This window comes from Monodon monoceros, unplaced genomic scaffold (genome assembly GCF_005190385.1).
Source record: "Monodon monoceros isolate NGI ecotype Baffin Bay Population unplaced genomic scaffold, NGI_Narwhal_1 Super_Scaffold_10, whole genome shotgun sequence".
In the NCBI taxonomy this organism is placed as follows: Eukaryota; Metazoa; Chordata; class Mammalia; order Artiodactyla; family Monodontidae; genus Monodon; species Monodon monoceros.
The window spans coordinates 50,365,419-50,387,078 of NW_021703766.1; the positions used below are offsets into that span (position 1 = coordinate 50,365,419).

Below are 21,660 nucleotides of genomic sequence, written 5' to 3' on the forward strand. Positions count from 1 at the left end.
GACTCAACGTTTTTGCCACTCTGTGCGTGTCCATGGAAGTGCTGCGAGTTTGTGGCATCACAGACATTTTAACAAGTGGACTCTCACAAATAGGGCACCTGCTCACAGTGAGCATTGACTGTAAACGTGTACAGTGTCAGAGATGTGGGGAAAATCAAGCAGGGTGTGTTAGTTTCCCATGGCTGGCATAACAAAGTACCACCAATTTGGGTGGGTGGCTTAAAAGAAAGAAATGTATTCTCTCAGTTCCGGAGGCTAGAAGTCTCAAATCAAAGTGTGAGCAGGGCCACAGTCCCTCTAGAGACTCTAGGGGAGGATCGATCCTTCCTTACCTTTTGCAGTCTCTGGCCCTCCCAGGTGTTCCTTGGTTTGTGTCCGCATCACTCCAGTCTCTCCTTCCAAGCCACCTTCCCTGTACATCAGTGTGTCTTTTAAGGACACCAGTCATACTGGATTAGAGCCTATCCTGCTCCAGTATGAGCTCATCGTAACTTGATTCCATCTGCAAAGACCCTATTTCCAAATAAGATCAGTGAAGGAGTGGACAAAGCAGCTGCTATCCCCTAGAACCCCTTTGTGTGAACAAGAAAACGGCACCCCTTTCTCCTAGAGCTTGGAGAGCAGCATGTGACCTGGAGTCCAGCCCCCTTCATACAAGCGAGTGCTTTTTGTAGTGAACAACCCGCCCAACTGCACATGACGGCCCTCAGGATCAGGTGGGAGCGGAAGACTTCTTTGAGGAGGTGACATGTGAGCAGAGAGCTGCATGAAATAAGGGAGGGAACCACGGGGAGATCTACGGATAGAGCACCCAAGGCAGTGAGAACAGGCAGTGCAAAGGCCCTGAAGCAGGAGCGTGGGTGGAATGTTAAACAGCGAGGAGGCCCTGTGACTGGAACCTAGGGAAGAAGGGGCTGCAGACAAGAGGTAAGGTCAGAGAGAACGAACGGGGCCTATCCTGAAGGATCTTGAGCCCCACGGTGATGACAGCTTTGACCGTGAGTGAGGCGGGAGCCCCAGGAGGGTCCCGAGCAGAGAGCTGAGCCGTTTTAGGTTTCCCAGGCGCCCTCTGGCGGCCGTGTGAGGAACCGACATGGCGAGGAGGCGACTGGCATAGCCAGTGGGAGTGACGGCGGCTGAACTAGGATGATGCTCCCCGTTCCTCTTCAGGCCCCTGGGGGTGTTTGAGGGGGAGGAGCATATACATGGGATCTCCAGGAGAGGGACCGCCCCCCCTTCCTAGCTCTAGACCTACTTCCCCCGCGTACGTAATAAAGCACTGAAGGAGAATGGCAGTTCTTAACATCCTGTAATCCCCTGCAAGCTCCCGGAAGACCTCACGTGGCCTGGCCGCGTAAAGAAGTTTGCCAGTGATTTCCACCTGCTCACGGCCTCAGTTCTGAAAGGCTGGCTGCATGCAGCCCGAGCAGAGGAACACGATGACTAACGTTTTCAGAACACTTACCAAGGCACTGCTCCGAGCCCTTCACTTGGGGTATCTCACAGAAGCCCCCGTGTGGGAATTGATAGTCCCACCTCGCAGGTGAGGAAACCGAGGCCCCGAGGGATGCAGTAAGTGTCAGACTGGGCTGCAAGCCCGGCGGTCTGGCTGGGAGCCTGCGACCTTCCCCTATGCACACCCAGCTTGGGGGGAGGGGTGTATATAACAGCAAGCCTTGGCCCGCTGTGCAGGAGCCAGAGACGCTCCCCCTCCCGGGCCCCTGGGCAGGAGACCAAAACTGATCTCAACTCCTACGGTTAGTCCTTGGGACCAAACTTCTTTTTTCCATGTGGACCATTTTTAAAGTCTTTATTGAATTTGTTACAATATTGCTTCTGTTTTATGTTTTGGTTTTTTGGCCGCAAGGCAATGTGGGATCTTAGCTCCCCCATCAGGGATCCGGCCTGCACCCTTTACACTGGAAGGCGAAGTCTTAACCACTGGACCGCCAGGGAAGTCCTGGGACCAAACTTCTTAGATACTTGCTCTTAGACGCTAGGAGCAGCAGAGTGGGCATCTGGGGGGTCCCTTTTCTACAGCTGAGCCATCTGGAAAAAGAGGCCAGGAATGGCTACCTCAGGGCCCAGATCACCTGGACACAGAGCAGGATTGGAACCCAAGATTGACCGTGCCCGAACTACAAGCTCACTGGCTGCCTTCTTCCATCTTTTTTTCTTTAGTTTATTTATTTATATTTATTTATTTATTTTGGGCTGCGTTGGATCTTCATTGCTGCTCGCGGGCTTTCTCTAGTTGCGGTGAGTAGGGGCTACTCTTCGTTGAGGAGCACAGGCTCTAGGCGTGCGGGCGTCAGTAGTTGTGGTGCATGGGCTTCAGTAGTTGTGACGTGCGGGCTTCAGTAGTTGTGGTGCACGGGCTTCAGTAGTTGTGGCTCACGGGCGCTAGAGTACAGCAGGCTCAGTAGTTGTGGCGCAGGGGCCGAGTTGCTCTGTGGCATGTGGGATCTTCCCGGACCAGGGCTCGAACCCGTGTCCCCTGCATTGGCAGGTGGATTCTTAACTACCGCTTCACCAGGGAAGTCCCTGAAGGCGTATTCCTAACCACTGTGCCACCAGGGAAGTCCCATCAGTATATTTTGAAAAATCCACAAGTCTGGTACTTTCCTGGCGGTCCAGTGGTTAAGACTCCACGCTTCCACTGCAGGGGGCCCCGGTTCGATCCCTGGTTGGGGGACTAAGATCCCACATGCCGCACGGCCAAATAAAAAAATTTTTTTTTTTTTTAATCCACAAGTTTGTGACATGGTAATAGGGGCTGGTGTATCAGCTCACGATTAGCTGTGGGTCTAATCAGCGATGAGTGAACAATCCCTAGAAATTCCAAAACAACCGAAGTGTGAGAACATCAGCGATTCCTCTTGCTGACAGTCTAAAATCCCTGCTCTCATGGAGCTCATGTTCTCGTGAGGGAGATCGTCGCTGAAGCAGAGAAATGTAAAATATGTAGAGTGGTGATAAAGATAGCAGAGAAGAATAAAGCAGCGATAATGGATAAATCGTGGGAGATCAGGGAGGGCTTCCCAGAGGAGGTGACATTTGGGTGGAGACCTGAAGGAGGGGAGGGAGGGAGCCACTTGGATCCCTGGGGGAGACAGCATTCCAGATGGAGGAACAAGAAGTGCAAAGGCCCTGAAGTTGGAAGGTTGTATGAGGAACAGCGAAGAGGCCAGTGTGGCTGGAGCTGAGTGTGCGAAGGGGAGAGAGAAGGAGGTGAGGGCAAAGGGAGACCGCAGATCGTTCAGGGTCTTGTGGGCCACTCTGAGGGCTTTGGCTTCTACTTGGAGTGAGAGAAGAACCAAGGAGAGTTGTGAGCAGAGGAGTTTCATGAACTCGTTTAAGTTTTAAAATTATTATTATTGATAATAAATTATTAGTAGTGTTGGTGTTATTGTTTTATTATTACTATTCCCATGTTAGGAAGGGAGACAGGGATGGAGTTTGAACCCGGGACCGGGAGCCCGCGCACTCACCCATCTCGCAAAGGCGCCCTGCCACTCCCCACCGGGGGGCGCCAGAGGCCCGGCGCCCGGTTTCGTGGGGGGTGCGGGGGGGGGTGGCGGGGGCGCCTTGTCCCCCCCCCCCCCCGCCCCTCCCGTCCCTCCTCCCTGCTCTCGGCCCCACCCGGCTCAGACGGCTCCGGACTGGACCGCGAGCACAGGCCGATCCGCGGGCGCCTTGAATCCCCGCGGGACCCCCGCCCAGCTCGTCCGCCCGGTCCAGCCGCCTGCGCGCCCCATCGGTGAGTGGTCCCCGACCGCAGCTGTCGCCTCCCAGCCTCCGCCCGCGGAGCCCCCGAGTCTGCCTTGGCTCTGAGTTATTTCCCTGCTCGCCAAAGACCCTCAGTCCCCACCCCAGTCACTGTGTAACGGTCTCCCGGGTCTCCCCACTCCCTGTCTCCCCCACTCCCCCCAGCCCCTTCCAGTCTTAACAGTGTCCCCCACTCTCCTCCTCCCTCCCAGTGTCTCCCACTCCCTCATCCTCTCAGCCAGAGGGGATCCCCTCCTTGGGGTCTCCCTCCACCGCCCTCATCCATCTCTGTCCTATTTGGTCCCTCCTCCCACCCACAAGCTCCTCTCTTATCTCACCAACCCGATCGCCTGTCCGGTCAACCCCAAAGCGTCCTCCCCAAGATGTCCCCCAGGTCCCTCCCTGCATAGGGCACCACCCAGGGCTCCCTCCCTCTGCCAACATCCCAGGTCCTGGCTCCAGCCTCTCCTTTACCTCTCTGGCATACCTTCCCCGAATTCTTTTCCTTTTTTTTTTTTTTTTTAAGTATCATTATGATTTTATGTATTTTAACATATTTGATTTGCAGTTATTTTTGATGTTCAAATTGTCCCATCTTTGGCCAGTGGGAGTCCTGTCAAGCTGAGTCTGTGTCCCTGTGACATGCCCCACCTATGTTTGAGCACTTCCCCACTGTCTGACCCAGGCTCACTTGTTCTTTCCCCACCTCAGCCCCAGAATCAGCCATTTCTCCAAGAAGCCTCAGTTTCTCTTTTAGTGGAAAATGGTATTTAGAGACTCCAATCTGACGAAAAGTTGGTTCTGTGAAAAGATCAGTGCAATTATAAACATCCAATTAGACTGATCAAGGGGGGAAAAAAAGAAAAAGCAGACACAAACGACTGATATCAGGAATGAAAGAGGGGACATCACTACAGATCCTACAGAGCATGAAAGGATAGTAAGGAAATGTAGAGAACATGGTCTGGGTGCTGCAAGGGCTCACTGCTGCTGGGTTGGTAATTATTTCTCTCCCTAACTCCTTAGACCTATGATAGGAGTGCAGGATCTGCGGTCAGGTTGCCTGGAGTCCCAGCTTGAGCACTTTCTAGCAAAGTGATCTTGGGCAAGTTATTGCTATCTTCTTGAACCTACATTTCCTTGTCAGAAAAGTGGGGATAATAATAGCCCTACCTGACAAGGTTTTTGTGAAGATTAAATGAGTTAGAGCAGTGTCTGGCATGCAGTGATCATAAATGTTACATTCTTGTGAATGCCCAAGCCCCATTATGATCTGGGGGGACCCAGGCAGTAGTTCAGACTCGTTTCTCATCCTTGTGCCCATGTGTCCAGCCACTCTGTCCATCCATTCCACAGCTCCAGGTCATGATATTCCCCACCCTTTCTGCCTAAATGCCCTTGTCATGCCCACTCTTTAGGGAGCAGCTCAAAAGTCAGCCCAGCCAGAGCTTTCCCAATCCTGTGGTTGGCTCACCACGTCCCCCTCTGGTGCCTACGAGTCCACTTGCCCGGCATTTCCCAAGCATCATTGACTGCTTGGTGCCCAGGTTCTGTCCTCACTGGAGGCTCTGACTGTGTGGGGGGAGGGGGGGGCTGGTCTCTGAAGTATTTTTGCATCCATAGCTCTTGACACATGGTGTGATTTCAGTGAAAATGTGCAAAATAATGGGAGGGGTGGAGGAGAAAGAAAAAGATGAAGGAATACACTTCTTCCAATCAGCTTCTGCATCGTTCCCTTTGTTTATCTCTTGGTCTTCCACCATCAATCCCCCTTCTTCAATCATGCCATTGTTACTCTGTTTCTCTTCCTCCAGCTGGAATAATCACCTTCTTCCTCCTTCAGCCATCAACTCCTGCCATCCACCAACAGTGCTCTAAGAAGCTCCTCTTCCCTACCCATTCCACCACCGTCTTTCTCCATCTATTCGACCTCCTGGCTCCCTTTCTTCTCCACCTCTTCCTCCAGGCAGTCCCCCATCAACATCCTCTCCTCCCACAGGTAGCTCTCCCCCTGTGCATCTCCATCAGCGAGCTCAGCAGGCAGTGTGCAGCCACCATGTTCAGCTGGCTGAAGCGGGGCGGGGCTCGGGGTCAGCAGCCCGAGGCCATCCGCACGGTGACCTCAGCCCTCAAGGAGCTGTACCGTGAAAAGCTGCTGCCTCTCGAGGAGCACTACCGCTTCGGGGCCTTCCATTCACCAGCCCTGGAGGATGCTGACTTTGACGGCAAACCCATGGTGCTGGTGGCCGGCCAGTACAGCACAGGCAAGACCAGCTTCATCCAGTACCTGCTGGAGCAGGAGGTGCCCGGCTCCCGGGTCGGGCCCGAGCCCACCACCGACTGCTTCGTGGCCGTCATGCATGGTGACACCGAGGGCACCGTGCCTGGCAACGCCCTCGTCGTTGACCCAGACAAACCCTTCCGCAAACTCAACCCCTTTGGGAACACCTTCCTCAACAGGTGTGCAGCCAAGAGCCAGGAGTGCATCTTCCTGTCCCTGGCCCCCAACCCTGCCCCATCCCTGCCTGTGTTTCTCTCCTTTTCAGCCCCAATTCCCTTCTCTCTACTAGATCCTTCCTCTTCCTGCCTTCTCTAGGGGAGCAGTTAAGCCAGGGACGCATGGGTTCAACCGCTGTCTAGCTGGGTGGCCTTGGGCAAGTGACTTAACCTCTCTGTTTCTCTCCTATCCTCATCTGGAAAATGGGGATAACCATCCCTGAACCTGATTCTCCTCGGTGCAGTCCTGGGTTCCCTTCTTATGTGTCCTCTCCTCCCGCCCCTCCCTGCACTGACCCCTGACCTTCCCTCTACCCCAGGTTCATGTGCGCCCAGCTCCCCAATCAGGTCCTGGAGAGCATTAGTATCATCGACACCCCAGGCATCCTGTCTGGGGCCAAACAGAGAGTGAGCCGCGGTGAGTGAGGCCCGGATCTCTGGGTCTGAGGGGGGAGGGGCTGGGGGCCTGGACTTTTGGGTCTGAGGGGGGAGGGTCCCAGGGTCTCTGCTAGGACTTGGGCCTGTGTCCGCGGGCCCTGAGCTGGTGGGGTAGCAGAAGGGAGCTGGTGGAAGGCTGTGATTCCTCCATGTTGGCACACGTTGAAGGGTGGGGGAGGCGTGTGGGTGAACACGTGCGAACGGGCTGCAGTTGCATATCTGGGTGGGTCTGGAGGATGGAGGGGGAGAGATCAAGAGAGACAGAGAGAGATACACAAAGTCAAAGATGGACAGAGATTCAGAGGGCGAGGCAGAGAGACAGGAGACCCAGCGAGGAGGCCGAGCCGGGCAGGCAGGCCCTGGGCCCGTGTGAGCTCTTGGCTCTGTGTCTGGGCCCCAGATGGGGCTGAGGAGGACCTGGGAAGGGGAATCTGGGCGGGCGCCAAGGGCGGCCTGGAATTTATAAACAGCTGTGCAGGGGGAGCGTAGAGGGGAGGGGGTGAATTCCAGCGGGGCCTCCGGGGGAGCCCGGCCCCCACCCTCATTCCACCCAGCATTTCTGTCCCCTTCCACCCCTGTCCCACAAGGCCTCGGAGGCCAGAAACTGGGGCAAAGGAGGCTGCAGTGTGGGGCAGAGGGGAGTGAGAGGCCACTGCAGGGAGGCAAGGAGGCTGGGCCCCGGGGGGAGGGCGCGGACGGTTCCGGGAGGCCCTGGCCGCTGCCCAGGAGGCGCCTGTTCCCCGGAAGAGGGGCAGGAGGCAGCTGCAGGAGGCAGGGGGGGGGGGGGGGGAGCTTGGGGCGTGGGCCTGGGAGAGTCGGAGGGGAGGGAGGCCTCCAAGCCAGGGCAGGGGTGCAGGGTGGGAGCCCAAAGGAAGTGGGGAAGAGCAGAGAACAGGGTCTCCTTCCCTTTCAGCAGAGGTAGGGGAAGAGGAGAGTCCGTCCATCTGTCTGTAAGGATGTGTGTGTGTGCGTGTGCGTGGGTGTCTGGGAGTTTGTGCCCGCGATTGTGGCAGGGTGTGACTTTGTGTGCAGCTCTGAGGGACTCCGGGGGGCTTTGTGGGATTGTGTGGGACAGTGACTGGTGGTGTCTCCATATGTGGTTGTATTGTGAAATGTGCGTGTGAGCGTGTTGGGCAAGGGAACTTTTCTGTGACTGTGCGGATCATGTAGTGTGTGTCTGGGAAAGTGTGTAATTGTGGGTGTGACTCTGAGGTGTCAGGGCTGTGCTTGGGACGGTACCTGTGTGCAGTTGCGCCCTTGTGTGTACAGTGTGTGTGTGTGTGTATGTGCACGAGTGTATCTTTTGTGTAACTATATATGATTGTGTCTCTACTTTGGTGCATGTGCGAGTGTGCACGGGCTTGTGTGTGCCTGCTGCTGTTACTCTGTGTGGGTCTCACAACGTCTTTGCAATTGCGTGGCCACGGATATCTGTGTAGGTTCCAGACTGTGAGCGGGGGTGTGTTTGGGAGTGTGCATCTTGTAGTGTGCGGCTCTGATGGTGTCCAGGTGTACGCTCCTGAGTGCACGAGTGTGTGTGTGCACGTGTGTGTGCATGTGTGTGTGCACTGGTGGAGCATGCGGCCTCTGCCTGGAATATCTGTGAAGGCCACACGTGTGTGATTGTAGCATAGTGGAGCCTTCTGGCGGGGTTCAGATCTGGCCTCTGCTCCTTCTAAACTGTGGGACCTTGGCTGAGCCACTTAACCTCTCATGCCTCAGTTTTCTCATCTGTAAAACGGGAACGTGATAGTATCAGCCTCATAGGTTGCCCTGAGGGTTCAATTTAAATGTCGAAATGTGTGAAGCACTTAGAGCAGTATTTGGCACACACTAGGTGCTATGGAAGTGCCCATGGTGACTGCTTTTCCTCTGCAAGGCTGTCGTTGTGCGCCCCCGGGTGCCTCTCTGCCACGTCTCCCGTTCCCGCGCTGACTCAACCTCCCTCCCTCTGTCCCTCCCTGCATGAGACACACTTTCCAAAGCCGGGCCGCTGTGTGTGTTTGTGTAGACGTTGGGGAGGGAGGGGGGGCCCCAGCTGCTGTCCCTCTGGTGACCTGGCCCTTTCTCCCCGCAAAACAGTGTCACCCACGCCCACCCCATCCCATCCAGTCCCCAGTGGCTGCAGGAGCCTGCTTCCTCCCATGCAGGATTGGCCTGGCACCAGCTCCCCAGCAGAGCGTGGAGGCCCACGGGGCTGCTGCTCTGTTGCTTCCTACCTGCGTTTCTGGAGTAAATCCCTTAACCTCTCCGTTCCTCAGTTTCCCCTTTTGGAAAATGGGGGTCATAAGGGTGCCTGTCTCCTGGGGTCGTTTTGAAGATTCAATAAGTTGAATTGGGAAGGGCATGAGGTGACTTCAGGTGAATCAGCGATGGCTCCCTGTTCTGCCAGTTAACTCCTCATCCCCCAGGTTGCCACTCTGTTCCCTCCTCCTGGAAGCCCTCCCTGACCACCCAGGCTGGGTCAGGCGCTCCCCTCTGGGCTGCTGCATCCCAGCCTGACCACTCTGGACTGTGAGCCCAGTAAGGACAGACCTGGGGCTGCCTGAGCCACACTGTGTCCCCAGCACAGAGCAGGCGGCTCTGGGCATGGCTCCTGGATGACCCCCCCAGCGGTGTCTCACAGGTATCACGAGTAATGTTTGTTGAGTGCTTACCATGCGCCTAGCACCATTTTTTTTATAAGAGTTTTATTGTGGTATAATTTACATGCCTAAAGCTCACTCATTTTAAGTGTATAGTTCAGTGCCAGGCACTGTTTAAGCTCTTTATATATCTTAGCTCATGCGTATTACTTAAAAATTTTTTTTAAATTTTACTTATTTATTTGGCCGTGCGGCATGTGGGATCTTAGTTCCCCCACCAGGGATCGAACCCGCGCCGCCTGCATTGGAAGCAAGGAGTCTTAACCACTGGGCCACCAGGGAAGTCCCCTCATGTGTGTTCTTTTAATCTTCACACAGTTCTAGGAGGTAGGTCCTATGATGATTTCCATTTTACTGAGGAGGAAACAGAGGTTCAGAGAGGTTACCTGCTTGCTTAAGGTCACCTAGCTGATGGGGGCAGAGCCGGGATTCAAACGTGGGTCTTCCCAACTGCCAAGTCGGGGGGTCTCAACTGCTCCTCTCTCCCAAGCGTCACTTGTTGATGGATGAATGAGCGAACAAGCAAAAAAGCAAACAGCGTGAATGAATGAATGAGTGAGGAAATGAAAGGTGAAAGGAATGAATGAATGGACCCAGGAGCCAGCTGTTGGGATGGGTGCCCCACGAAGGCAAGGACCTTGTCTGAGTGTTCTCTGTGGGACCCCCAGTGCCCAGGACAGGGCCTGGCACACAGAAGACTCAGTAAATGTTGTGAATAAATTAAAAATATTTAACATCTGCTATGGCAAGAGCATAACCAGGGCCCGAGTGAAATCTTTAGTTGCTGGATGGTGGGGAGATCTGACGGATCCTGGGGAGGGGCTGGGGTGATGGAGGCACTCGGGGGCCTTGCGGGGGGTGGGGGCAGTGGGTTGTCCATAGAAGCACAGGGAGTCTATTAGGAACACTTGAGTGTTTCAATAACTGGGCCAATGCCCGCTGCTAATATCTGCCTAAAGAATGAATGAAAAAGGGGAGGGTGTGATTGTCGCCTGTAGTAGATGGCTTGAGAGACGGGGGCCAGAGTGATGGGGGAAATTCTGAAGGCTGTGGAGACAGAGCTGTGGGGCACTCTTGGGGCCTCGGCCGTTTCTCATAGACAAAAATTTCGAAGGTTAACAACCTGAACATCCGGTACAGTCTAACTTGAGTCCAAAGGAATGGCCGCTTCCCAGTGGCTGGAGGCTCGGGTGCTGACCTCTGCCCCTGGCGCCCATGTACCACCCCCTCCCCCTAGGCTACGACTTCCCGGCAGTGCTGCGCTGGTTCGCCGAGCGCGTGGACCTCATCATCCTACTTTTCGATGCTCACAAGCTGGAGATCTCAGACGAGTTCTCGGAGGCCATCGGCGCCCTGCGAGGCCATGAGGACAAGATCCGTGTGGTGCTCAACAAGGCCGACATGGTGGAGACACGGCAGCTAATGCGCGTCTACGGGGCGCTCATGTGGGCGCTGGGCAAGGTGGTGGGCACGCCCGAGGTGCTGCGCGTCTACATCGGTTCCTTCTGGTCCCAGCCCCTCCTGGTACCTGACAACCGGCGCCTCTTCGAGCTGGAGGAGCAGGACCTCTTCCGCGACATCCAGGGCCTGCCGCGCCACGCCGCACTGCGCAAGCTCAACGATCTGGTGAAGAGGGCCCGGCTGGTGCGGGTGAGCAGTAACGGGGGGCTGGCTGAGCAGTAACCGGGGCTGGGGAGGCAGCGGCAGCTCTTGCCTTTCCTCTGATCCTCCTCTACGTGACTGCTGGTCCCTGGCATCAACTCTCTGATTAGTTCTCTAATCTGAGAAAGTTTTCCTGCTGTGCCTGGCCCTGTGCCGGGTGGTGCTGGGAACACAGCAGTGACCAAGGCAGTCCAGGGGAGAAGACCACCCCATCCGCAGACGGTGACCATCCAACATGGTCAGGGCTGAGACTGGGGAGCCCAGGGGAAATCCAGGAGGGCTTCTTGGAGGAGAGGGCATCTGAGCTGCAAACTGGAGGATGAGGAGGACAAAGAGGGGAAGAGATTCTAGAAAGCAGGACCAGCAAGTGCGTGGACTGGAGATGAGAACATGGCCAGTTCAAGGAAGAGGAAAAAATGTCAGTGTTGCAGCCAGTGTAGACAGTGGGAGTAACTGAATCTGAGGCTAGGGGCAGGGGTGGGGTGGGGTGGGTGAGAGATCACCCAGGGCTGTGGCCTGGAACTTGTGCTTTGTCCTGAGGGCACTGGGGAGCCATGGAAGGTTTCAGAGCAGGAGAGGGACAGGGTCAAACTCTAGCTGCCTTCTGGAGGGTGGATTCAAGGGCAGTGAGACTCGGCTCCCAGACCAGGGAGGAGGCTGGGGATTGAGGATCAAGGAGGAGCCTGGATCAGGACAGGGCCTCCGGGACTGGGAGGGCAGAGCACTGGTTTAAGAGCGTTTTGGAGGACGAATGGAACATTCACAGGGGAGGCTGCCTGCCAGGGTGGAGGTGGGGCAGGAAGCTGGGCAGGCAGGGAGGCCTGGAAGGTTATGGGGGATGGAGGAGCCTGAGGTGTTGGTTTAAGGAGCTGCAGAGAGGGGGTGAGTCAGAGCCCCACCGCCACCCCAGGAATCCTCCTTGGGAGGGAGCCGCCCAGTGTGGTCGGCTCCTGAGGGCTCCAGAATCCACCTTTCTCTCGTCCTCTGCCCAGGCCCTGGACTGTTTCCGTCTGTCTTTCTGTCTCTCTGTGTGTGTCTCTCTCTACATCTCATTTCTACCTCTTTCTCAGTTTCTCTCTCTCCCTTATTGTCTCTCTTTTTTTCCTCTTCTCTTCCCTCATTCATTCTCTTTTCTCTCTCTCTTTCTCCATTCTCCCTCTCTCAGTCCTCCGTCCCTCAGTCTCCCCCTGGGTCACCCTCTTCCCCTACGGACCCCGGTCCCCCAGGTCCCTCGGGGAAGCAGACAGCAGCGGGAGGGGGAGCCCAGGGTCCGTGGGACCCAGGGGTGGGGTGGGGCCGGACACCTGGTGCCCCCGCCACGCAGGAGGTGGCTCCGGAAACCCAGACAAACCCCGGAGTCCGGGACCCGCGCCCCGGCCCACCCCGCCCACCCACGTTATCTCTTCCTGGCACCTTCCGCGGCTTCCTCTCTGGAAAAGCCATTAGTGCCTGGCCTCCTCCTGTCTTCTGGGTTCCCGAGGAGCCGCCCTTAGGCCCTGTCCCCTCTCCCCGTTGGCCCGCTCTCGCAGGCCCCACCCACCGGCCTGGCCACACCCCTGCCCTGATTGGCCTTCTCAGACCTGCAGACCACTCCTTCCCCTTCCTCCTGCAAATCCATCTATGGCTCCCCAGTGCCAATCAAGACACAGGGTCTACAATGACCAAGCCTTGTTGCTTCTCCCCTGCCCCGTGTCACCCGCTCATCCCCCACGTGTGATTCTGCCACACTTGGTCCAACAGCACACCGTTTACCTCCCCATATGCTCTCCCCCAACAGTACAAGGCCTTTCCGCACTCTTGGTAACTACCCCTCTGTGCCTCAGTCTCCCTGTCTGTCCCAGTGTCCGATGTGGATGAGTCCTCTGGCTCTGCCCTTTGGTTGAAGTGGTAGCCGCTGCTAGAAAGGGCAATTTCACTGTGCTGTGACACTTGAGGCCAGGGTCTTGGGAGGTTCTGATTCTAAGGAGACCAGGATGCCGTGAACCTTCATACCGAGCTCGCTGAGGTGACTCGATAGCATTAATTCAACAAACAATTATTGAGCACCTACAATGTGCTCCTGCACTGTTCTAGGTCCTGGGGATAGAGCAGGGAACAAAACCAGATAAAGTTTCTTTTCTTGTAGAATTGCTTTTTAATTGGGAAGTGGTTGTTAAACAAATTAATCTCTAATATTATATTGTATGTAATAAGGATTATGAAGAAAAATGAAGCAGAGAGAATGGTGGGAGGCTATTTTAGGGTCACTGGGGAGGGTCTCCTGGAGTAGGCGATATTTGAGCAGAGGCCTGAAGGAGGGGAAGGGGTGAGCAGAGTGGAGATCTGGGGGAGACCATACCCAGGCAGAGGGAACAGCAAGCGCAAAGGCCCTGAGGCCGGGACGTGCTTGAACAAGGAGCCCAGGGTGGTGGAGATGGGAGATGAGGATTCAGAGCCAGCCAAGGTGCCACCAAAATGTTTAGCATTCTAAACCTATGACTCATTAAAAGGACTTTTTTTTTTAACATCTTTATTGGAGTATAATTGCTTTACAATGGCGTGCTAGTTTATGCTTTATAACAAAGTGAATCAGCTATACATATACATATGTTCCCATATCTCATCCTTCTTGCGTCTCCCTCCCACCCTCCCTATCCCACCCCTCTAGGTGGTCACACAGCACCGAGCTGATCTCCCTGTGCGATGCAGCCGCTCCCCACTAGCTCTCTATTTTACATTTGGTAGTGTATATATGTCCATGCCACTGTCTCACTTCATCCCAGCTTACCCTTTCCCCCTCCCCGTGTCCTCAAGTCCTACATCTTCATATCTGCGTCTTTATTCCTGTCCTGCATCTAGGTTCTTCACTAAAAGGACTTTTTAACGAGTGCTTTTAATTGAACATTTAAGACCATCTCATGGGAAAGCACTCATGTTCTGTCAAACGTGCCCCCTCCCACCTCTGACCCCAATGGCTCTCAGGTCCTCTTCCTTGCAGGCAGCCCCCGTGAGTAGTTTCTTGTGTCTTTTTCGAGATATATTCTATTTTTATTTAAGCCTATCCATTTAATTATTGAGCTTCTTATTAAAAATAGGACATATGAATGCTCTTTTTTTTTCTCTCCTTTCTTTTTTTAATAAAAATATTTATTTATTTATTTGGCTGCGGCGGGTCTTCATTGCGGCGTGCGGGATCTTCAGTTGCGGCGCGCGGGATCTTTTAGTTGCAGCATGTGGGATCTAGTTCCCTGACCAGGGATCGAACCCGGGCACCCTGCCCTGGGAGTGCAGAGTCTCAGCCCCTGGACCACCAGGGAAGTCCCCTCCTTGTTTGCTTTTCGATAACTTATGAGATCGTGGCTCAAAGGTTCTCAAGTTCATTGGTTTATTCCACAAATATTTCTTGAGTCTTTTCTCTGCACACTGTACCGACGCTGGGGACAGAGCGAACAGACAAGGTCCCAGCCCTCCTGAAGCTCACATTCTGATGGAAGGAGACAGAATAAGTAAACTCACAGATAAATGAAATAATGATGAATTGTGATAAGTGCTGTGAATGAAACAATAAAAGTAAAGGTAGAAAGGAATTGGATGGTGGTGCTTGCGGCACCTGCTTCCCATAGGATGGCCTCTGTGAGGAGGTGACATCAAAAGGAAGCTGAAGGAGCCAGTTGTTGGGAGACTAGGGCAGAGTTCCAGGTGGGGAGTAGCACGTGCAAAGGCCCTGAGGTAGGAAAGTGGTTGGCATGCTGATTAAAAAAAGGACAGCAGGTGAGGAAGCTGGAGCAGATGGAGGGAGATAAAGTTGCATGAAGTGGGAGGAGCCAAGTCGTGTAGAGCAGTTTCAGGCCTTCATTACACTCTTAAAAATTATTGAGGCCCCCCAAGAGTTTGTATGTACACGGATTAAATCTTTCTATATTAACCATATTAGAAGTTAAAACTGAGGGTATTCCCTGGCGGTCCAGTGACTAGGACTCAGCACTTTCACTGCCATGGCCTGGATTCAACCCCTTATCGGGGAACTAAGATCCCACAAGCTTCGCGTTACATCCAAAACAAAAAACAAAAAACAAAAAAACCCAGTAAGTTAATACTGAGAAAACGTTTCATATTTATTTCTCTCATAATATTAATTAACCAACAATACTTATATAATTTTTTTTTTCGGCCGTGCCGCGTGGCTTGTGAGATCTTAGTTCCCCGACCAGGGATCAGACCTGTGCCCTCAGCAGTGAGAGCACAGAGTCCTAACCACTGTACCGCCAGGGAATTCCCAAACAATACTTATATCCTTATTAATAAGTAACACTTATTATATATGTTACCTATACATTTTGATCATGTCGAAGTATACTAATGAATAGATATTGATAATAATTAACATTGTAAGATCATTTAAAATAGCAAGAAAAAGTCTACTACCTGTTAACCTAAGTAACAGATGTTGTATGAAAATTAACTGTTTTCCAAACCCCCAAATAAACCCAACTTAGGGAGGACAGTGGCCCTGTTTTACATGTTTGCAAATCTCCTTAATGTCTGGCTTCAGAGGAGACCTCTGGATTTGCGCATCTGTTTCTGCAGTCAATTGCGATATCTTTTAGCCTTTAAAAACTCGACTGTCCACTGGGGAGGAAATGAGAGTAAAAAGACACACAACACCTTAATATTCTTATGAAAATAGTTTTGAGTCTGAAAACCCCTGAAAGGGTCTCGGGGACCCCCGGGCCACGCTTTGAGAATTGCTGCAGTAGGGCCTTATCAGCTGTGGGAGGAATTTTGCACTTGGATAAGAAACAAATTGATACATAGTAGCAGTGTCTCATGGTGCCGCACTTGTTCCTTAAAAAAGCAAAACAAAACAAAACAAAAATGACCCTCCAGCTGCTACTTCATGGGGGAAGGATTGGAGGGGCTGGAGGGGCCAGAGGAAAAGCCAGGAGTCCAGTGGGGTGACTGGTGTGTCCCCCCAGGCAAAAGATGGGATTGCTGGGATTGGGGGTGCAGCAACTGAGGTGCAGAGAAATGGAAAAGGAGAAGAGAGATTTAGGAGTTAAAAGGGCTCGCTGATGAAATAGATGTGGCCAGTGAGGAGAGAGAATCAAATCAGGAATGATTTCCAGCCTTCTGGGCTCCACTGGGTAGGGAGAGGTGGAGGTGCCGTTTGTCTCCCGAGATGGGCACAGCTGAGAGTGGTACAGCTCTGGGAGCTGGACCTGAATTCCATTGCGGGCGTCCTAAGACGGAGCTGTCCAGGAATGTTGACAAGGCAATCAGCTCTGAGTCTTGAGCTCCAGGGAGAGGGCAGGGCTGGTATGTAGATTTGGCAGTGGACATGGAGGGATGTTTATGCCACGGGAGGGGCTGAGAGTACCTAGAAGAGATGGGAAGCCCTTGTACCCACGGCAGCAGCAGCTCACCTGTAATTGTTAGAAATGCACATTCTCAGGCCCCACCCCAGACCTAGTGAATCAGAAACTCCGGGCAACCCATGTTTTAACGAGCCCCGCAGGTGACCGTGAGGCAGGCTTAGGTGAGAACTCTCCTCCCCCCAGGTTCACACCTACATCATCAGCTACCTGAAGAAGGAGATGCCCTCTGTGTTTGGGAAGGAGAACAAGAAGAAGCAGCTGATCCTCAAGTTGCCCGTCATCTTTGCCAAGATTCAGCTGGAGCATCACATATCTCCCGGCGACTTCCCGGACTGCCAGAAGATGCAGGTGGGAGGCCGCCCAGGAGCAAGGCATCAGGGGTGATGTGATGGGAAGGTTGGCTTCCGTGGGCTCCGGGATGGGACCTTGAAAATTAGAGGGATGGATGGCAGGTTCCTGAAAGCACTTCCCGCAAATGATTCTGTGGGAGCGTGGTTTTGTGAATTAAGGGAGTGAACAGCAAACCCAAAGCAACTGTGGCTTCGTTAGGATAGAAGTTTATTTCTCTCCTTCATAAATGTCCTGGAATATGGTCCAGGGCTGGTTTGGTGCTTTACAGAGCCAGGGACCCAGTCTCCTTCTGTCTTAATTCTCCTCCAAGTCTGGCCTCCAGTCCCAAGAACCCCGTCATGGTACAAAATGGCTGTGGAAACCCCAGCCATTGTGTCTGCATTCCAGCCAGAAAGAAGAGGGGGAGGAGCGGTGCGGGAGGGGAAGCTAATGGTACAGTCTCTCTCTTTAAAAACACTTACTAGAACAGTGCTGTCCAATAGTACTTTCTATGGTGACTTTCTATGCCATGCTGTCCAATGTGGTAGCCATTAGCCACATTAAAACTGAAAGTTTAGGTTTTAGTTTTAACTAATTTAAATTTAAATAACCACATGTGGCTACTGCATTGAACAGGGCAATTCTAGAGTTGCACGTGCAACTCGTGCTGACATCCAATTGGCTAGAACTTAGTCACATGGACACAGCTGCTGCAAGGGAAGCTGGGAAGTGTAGTCTTTTCTCTAGGTGGCCAGATACCCAGGTAACGTTCAGGGATTTCATACTGAGGAAGAAAGGAAGATGGATATTAGGGGATAACCGGAGGCTCCTCACATGTCCAGGCCTAGGATTAACCAGTGTTGGGGGAAGCACTGAGTCTGGGTGTGGCAGTGTGGGGTAAATGAAGAGCCGCAGGTGGTGGGCAGGGCAGGAGTGACAAATGGACGTGGGGACAGAGGTCCAGGCTCAGGCATGGAGGCAAGGACTAGCGCCCCTGGCCCAGGCTCTGTTTTGAGGTTGTGTTAGGCTGATACTGAAAGCCTGTGACCTTTAGGTCTTAGATATTTCTAGTTCAATACTGAACAATTATAATAGAGTGAATTTCCCCTTGGTCACTGACTAGCTCTGTGAACCTGGTCAAGTCACTTAACTTTTCTGAGCCTCAGTTTCTTCAGCTGGAAAATCGGCATCCTGATAGTATCTACCTTGGATGCTTAATTGGCCAGTGTTCGCGACGTCCTTAGACAGTGTCTGGCACAGAGTTTGGGCCGAATCAAGGTTTCTCAGCCTCCACACTCCTGACATTTGGGCCCAGATAATTCTTCCTTGTAGGGGGTGTCCTGTGCATTGCAGGCTGTTTAGCAGTATCCCTGGCCTCTGTTCACTAGATGCCAGTAGCACCCCCGAGTTGTGACAATCAAAAATGTCTCCAGGGGCTTCCCTGGTGGCGCAGTGGTTAACAGTCCGCCTGCCGATGCAGGGGACACGGGTTCGTGCCCCGGTCCGGGAAGATTCCACATGCCGTGGAGCGGCTGGGCCCGTGAGCCATGGCCGCTGAGCCTGTGCGTCCGGAGCCTGTGCTCCGCAACGGGAGAGGCCACAACAGTGAGAGGCCCGCGTACCGCAAAAAAGAAAAAAAAAAAAAATGTCTCCAGATATTGCCCACTGTCCCCTGGGGGACACCGTCATCCCTGGTTGAGAGCCGCTGAGCTAGATAAAGAGCAGCTGTGAATATTACACTGACATTTATTGAGCACTTCATCCAGATGAATTCATTTCGCCTTTCCCACCTCCCAGTGACGGGAGTGCTAGTTCTCAACCTGTTTTACACAGCTGGAAGCTGACAGGGAAACCAGAGAGGTCAAGTCACTTGACTGAGGACACACAGCTCCCAAGTGGCAGAGCTGGGCTGGAACCTGGGCAGCCTGGCCCTGGAGTCCTCCCTACTCATCACCATTAATCACACCCCCATCTCTTTATGGTCATGATCAGTGGAGCTCTCTGCCTTGGCTCTGGAAATTAATGTGGTGCTGCGATATGGATTGGTCTTTGCTGCAACTCTTCTGGGGCAATCGCTTTAACAGCTGCACGTGTGAGAAGCAGCGTGACCACAAACCCAGCCCTGCAGCGGCTCTAGTACCAGATGACTTCTTGCCCCGGGGGTGGGGGGTAGTCCCAGGATCTCCTGATGACCTGTCCATCCCAAACCTAACCTCCAAATATGGAGCAAGCCGCTTATCCCTTTCTGTGTGGTGGGGTAACAGAGCCAGCAGGGTGGCAGGAATTGCATTTTCTCAACTTGCATAATGGTGGGGATGCTGACTGGGCAGCTGGGTACCGTAGAGGGTGGGCAGGACTGAGGGCTGATGGGTGTGCTCTGGTAAAGCCGTGGCTGATGTCAAAATGTTGAAATCCTTCTCTACCAGCTGGTGAAAGGCCCCTGCTCTCCCTACTGTCCAGGGATTCTGGGGTCATGCCCGGCACTGGGTGGGGTGGGGGGCACCGTGGGACCTTGCTGCCCAAGTCTCTTCTGAGTGGTGGGTACCCAAGTGGATTGGGGTGTTCAGATAATCAAATACTTCTGCACCTCTCTGTCAAGAGCTGCCCGGAGCCAGCACGGGGTTGGGGGGCTTCGGGATGGTGCCCCCTGACTTCTCTGTGTTCCCCTCCCCACAGGAGTTGCTGATGGCTCACGACTTCACCAAGTTCCACTCGTTGAAGCCGAAGCTGCTGGAGGCGCTGGATGAGATGCTGACCCACAACATCGCCAAGCTCATGCCCCTGCTCCGGCAGGAGGAGCTGGAAAGCACGGATGTGGGCGTGCAGGGGGGCGCTTTCGAGGGCACCCACATGGGCCCCTTCATAGAGCGGGGGCCTGACGAGGCCCTGGAGGACGGCGAGGAGGGCTCGGATGATGAGGCTGAGTGGGTGGTGACCAAGGACAAGTCCAAATATGATGAGATCTTCTACAACCTGGCGCCGTCCGATGGCAAGCTGAGCGGCACCAAGGCCAAGACCTGGATGGTGGGTACCAAGCTCCCCAACTCTGTGCTGGGCCGCATCTGGAAGCTGAGCGATGTTGACCGAGATGGCATGCTGGACGACGAGGAGTTCGCCCTGGCCAGCCACCTCATCGAGGCCAAGCTCGAGGGCCACGGGCTGCCCACCAACCTGCCCCGCCGCCTGGTGCCACCTTCCAAGCGGCGCCACAAGGGCTCCGCTGAGTGAGCCAGCCGCTGCCTGCCGGTCCTTCCTCCCTCTTGCCCTGCTGTGGCTCCCCAGCTCCGGATGGCTGCACGCACATTCCCACCCTGGCCCACGTGCACCCTGCCTGCCCACTCTCCCAGCTGCAAGGATGGGGGTCCCTCTGCCCCCCACTGCCAGACAGTGGGGACCAGGGGAGGGGCAAGGCTTCTCTGCCCACCCTTCACACCTCTACCCTCACGTACACTTAGCACATCATTCCGACACTAATACACACACACACACATACACACACACACACACACACACACACACAGAAGCATCCATCCATGCATCATTCATTCAAAAATTTGTTTGAGCACCTACTATGTTCAGGGCTCCTTCTAGGGACTGGGGATTACAGCAGAGAGCAAAACAGACACCTCTATATGCCCTCATGGAGCTGACATTCTCAGGAGAGACCACCTACAGAATCACTCAAACACACAGAGACACACCCCCAGGCCTAACCCGTCTGATCCGTGATTCTGAGCAGGACCCCTCATAAGTGAGCGGCCACTTGGTTGAAATGACTAACAGAGTCATTTCCTTGCCCTGCTTCCTCTTGCCCAGACAGGCGGGGACCCTCCACCCCATGGTGTCCTCAGGTCTTGGCACCACTGGGGGCTCAGGGGGGAGACACACCTCCTACTTCCTCAGCTGGACCCCTCAGCCCCTCCCCCCAGTTCCTGCCGCTCCCCTTTCTTTAAGAAGGATCCTCTGCAGACCAAAAACTGCCTTCCATCCCTGCTTCTCCCAGAAGGCGTCCACTCTGAGGCCTTTCTGTCCTCCACTCACCTGCCCTGGATTGAAAGCCCAGCCTGCTCCCCCCACCTCAGGCTCCCCACAGCTGGTGGTCCGAATTTTAGACTGCTGGGGCACAGCCTCTCGGCCCACCATCAGTCCATATTTAAGTGGAGCCCCTGCCAGATAGGCCCCAGGATGTTATTTTAGTCCCCTTTTCAGGGACGTCGTGGGGGGAGGGGCTCTTGGTGCTACAACCCTCCCTTCCCTCCCCTAAAGGGAACTCTCACCCCCCCTACACACACACCTTTTCCTGCCTTCACTACGTATTAGTGCTTGACCCTGGTGGGGGACCACACGGAAAAGATGGGGAAGCGCGAAACAGATGGGGACGATGCCCCCTCCAAGGTGTTTGCTGGGATTCCCACGCCCATCACCCCTCACCCCGTGCCTGGGAGGGGATTGTGAACGTAATAGCGTTCCCACAGTGCAAATAAAGCCGTGGCTTCTTTCCCTATGGGAGTCAGGCTGTCTTGGGACGGATTAGAGGTGGGGATCGCTCTCCCCACCAAACCCTCTGGGGAAGGAGAGCCCTGGGCAGAACTTCAGGGGGGTACCCTCCAAGCTCTCAGGGGCAGAGGTGGAGGCCGTGACTCAATGCTGCGGGAGCCTGATGACTCAGGCCTGGGCTGGGGACCAGACCGACATATTTTCCGAAGAAAAGTTACTCTGAGGCCCTCCCTCCGGGACATCCCTCCCTCAAACCTCCTGCCGCGGGGGCCTGGGAACCAAGCCCTGGGCCGTGGGGTTGTGTGTATGTGTGTGTGTGCCAACTTGGTTACAAGGTGCCCCCGTCCTCCTCCCTGCCCGCCGACGTCCACCCACACAACCTGGGTACATAGCTTCTGACACGAAACACCGAGGACAAGCGGGCTCCCGGAGGTGTAGGAGGTGATGCTGCCCATTAGGACCACCAAAGT

At 54.3% G+C, this 21,660-nt stretch overlaps 1 protein-coding gene across 2 annotated transcripts; it reads left to right on the forward strand.

The window, feature by feature from the left end:
- Nucleotides 1–3,647: 3,647 nt before the first annotated feature.
- On the forward strand, nucleotides 3,648–21,277 carry EHD2 (EH domain containing 2). 2 transcript variants are annotated; one of them, XM_029210487.1, is made up of 6 exons: nucleotides 3,648–3,760; nucleotides 5,768–6,228; nucleotides 6,585–6,682; nucleotides 10,585–10,997; nucleotides 16,547–16,711; nucleotides 19,370–21,277. In XM_029210487.1, exons 2-6 carry the CDS (start codon nucleotides 5,825–5,827, stop codon nucleotides 19,919–19,921), a joined length of 1,632 nt encoding a protein of 543 aa, XP_029066320.1. In that variant the 5' UTR covers nucleotides 3,648–3,760; nucleotides 5,768–5,824; the 3' UTR covers nucleotides 19,922–21,277. The 2 variants fall into 2 exon arrangements, with proteins under 2 accessions (XP_029066320.1, XP_029066319.1); XM_029210486.1 differs by lacking the exon at nucleotides 3,648–3,760 and having other exon boundaries at nucleotides 5,373–6,228.
- Nucleotides 21,278–21,660: the final 383 nt, after the last annotated feature.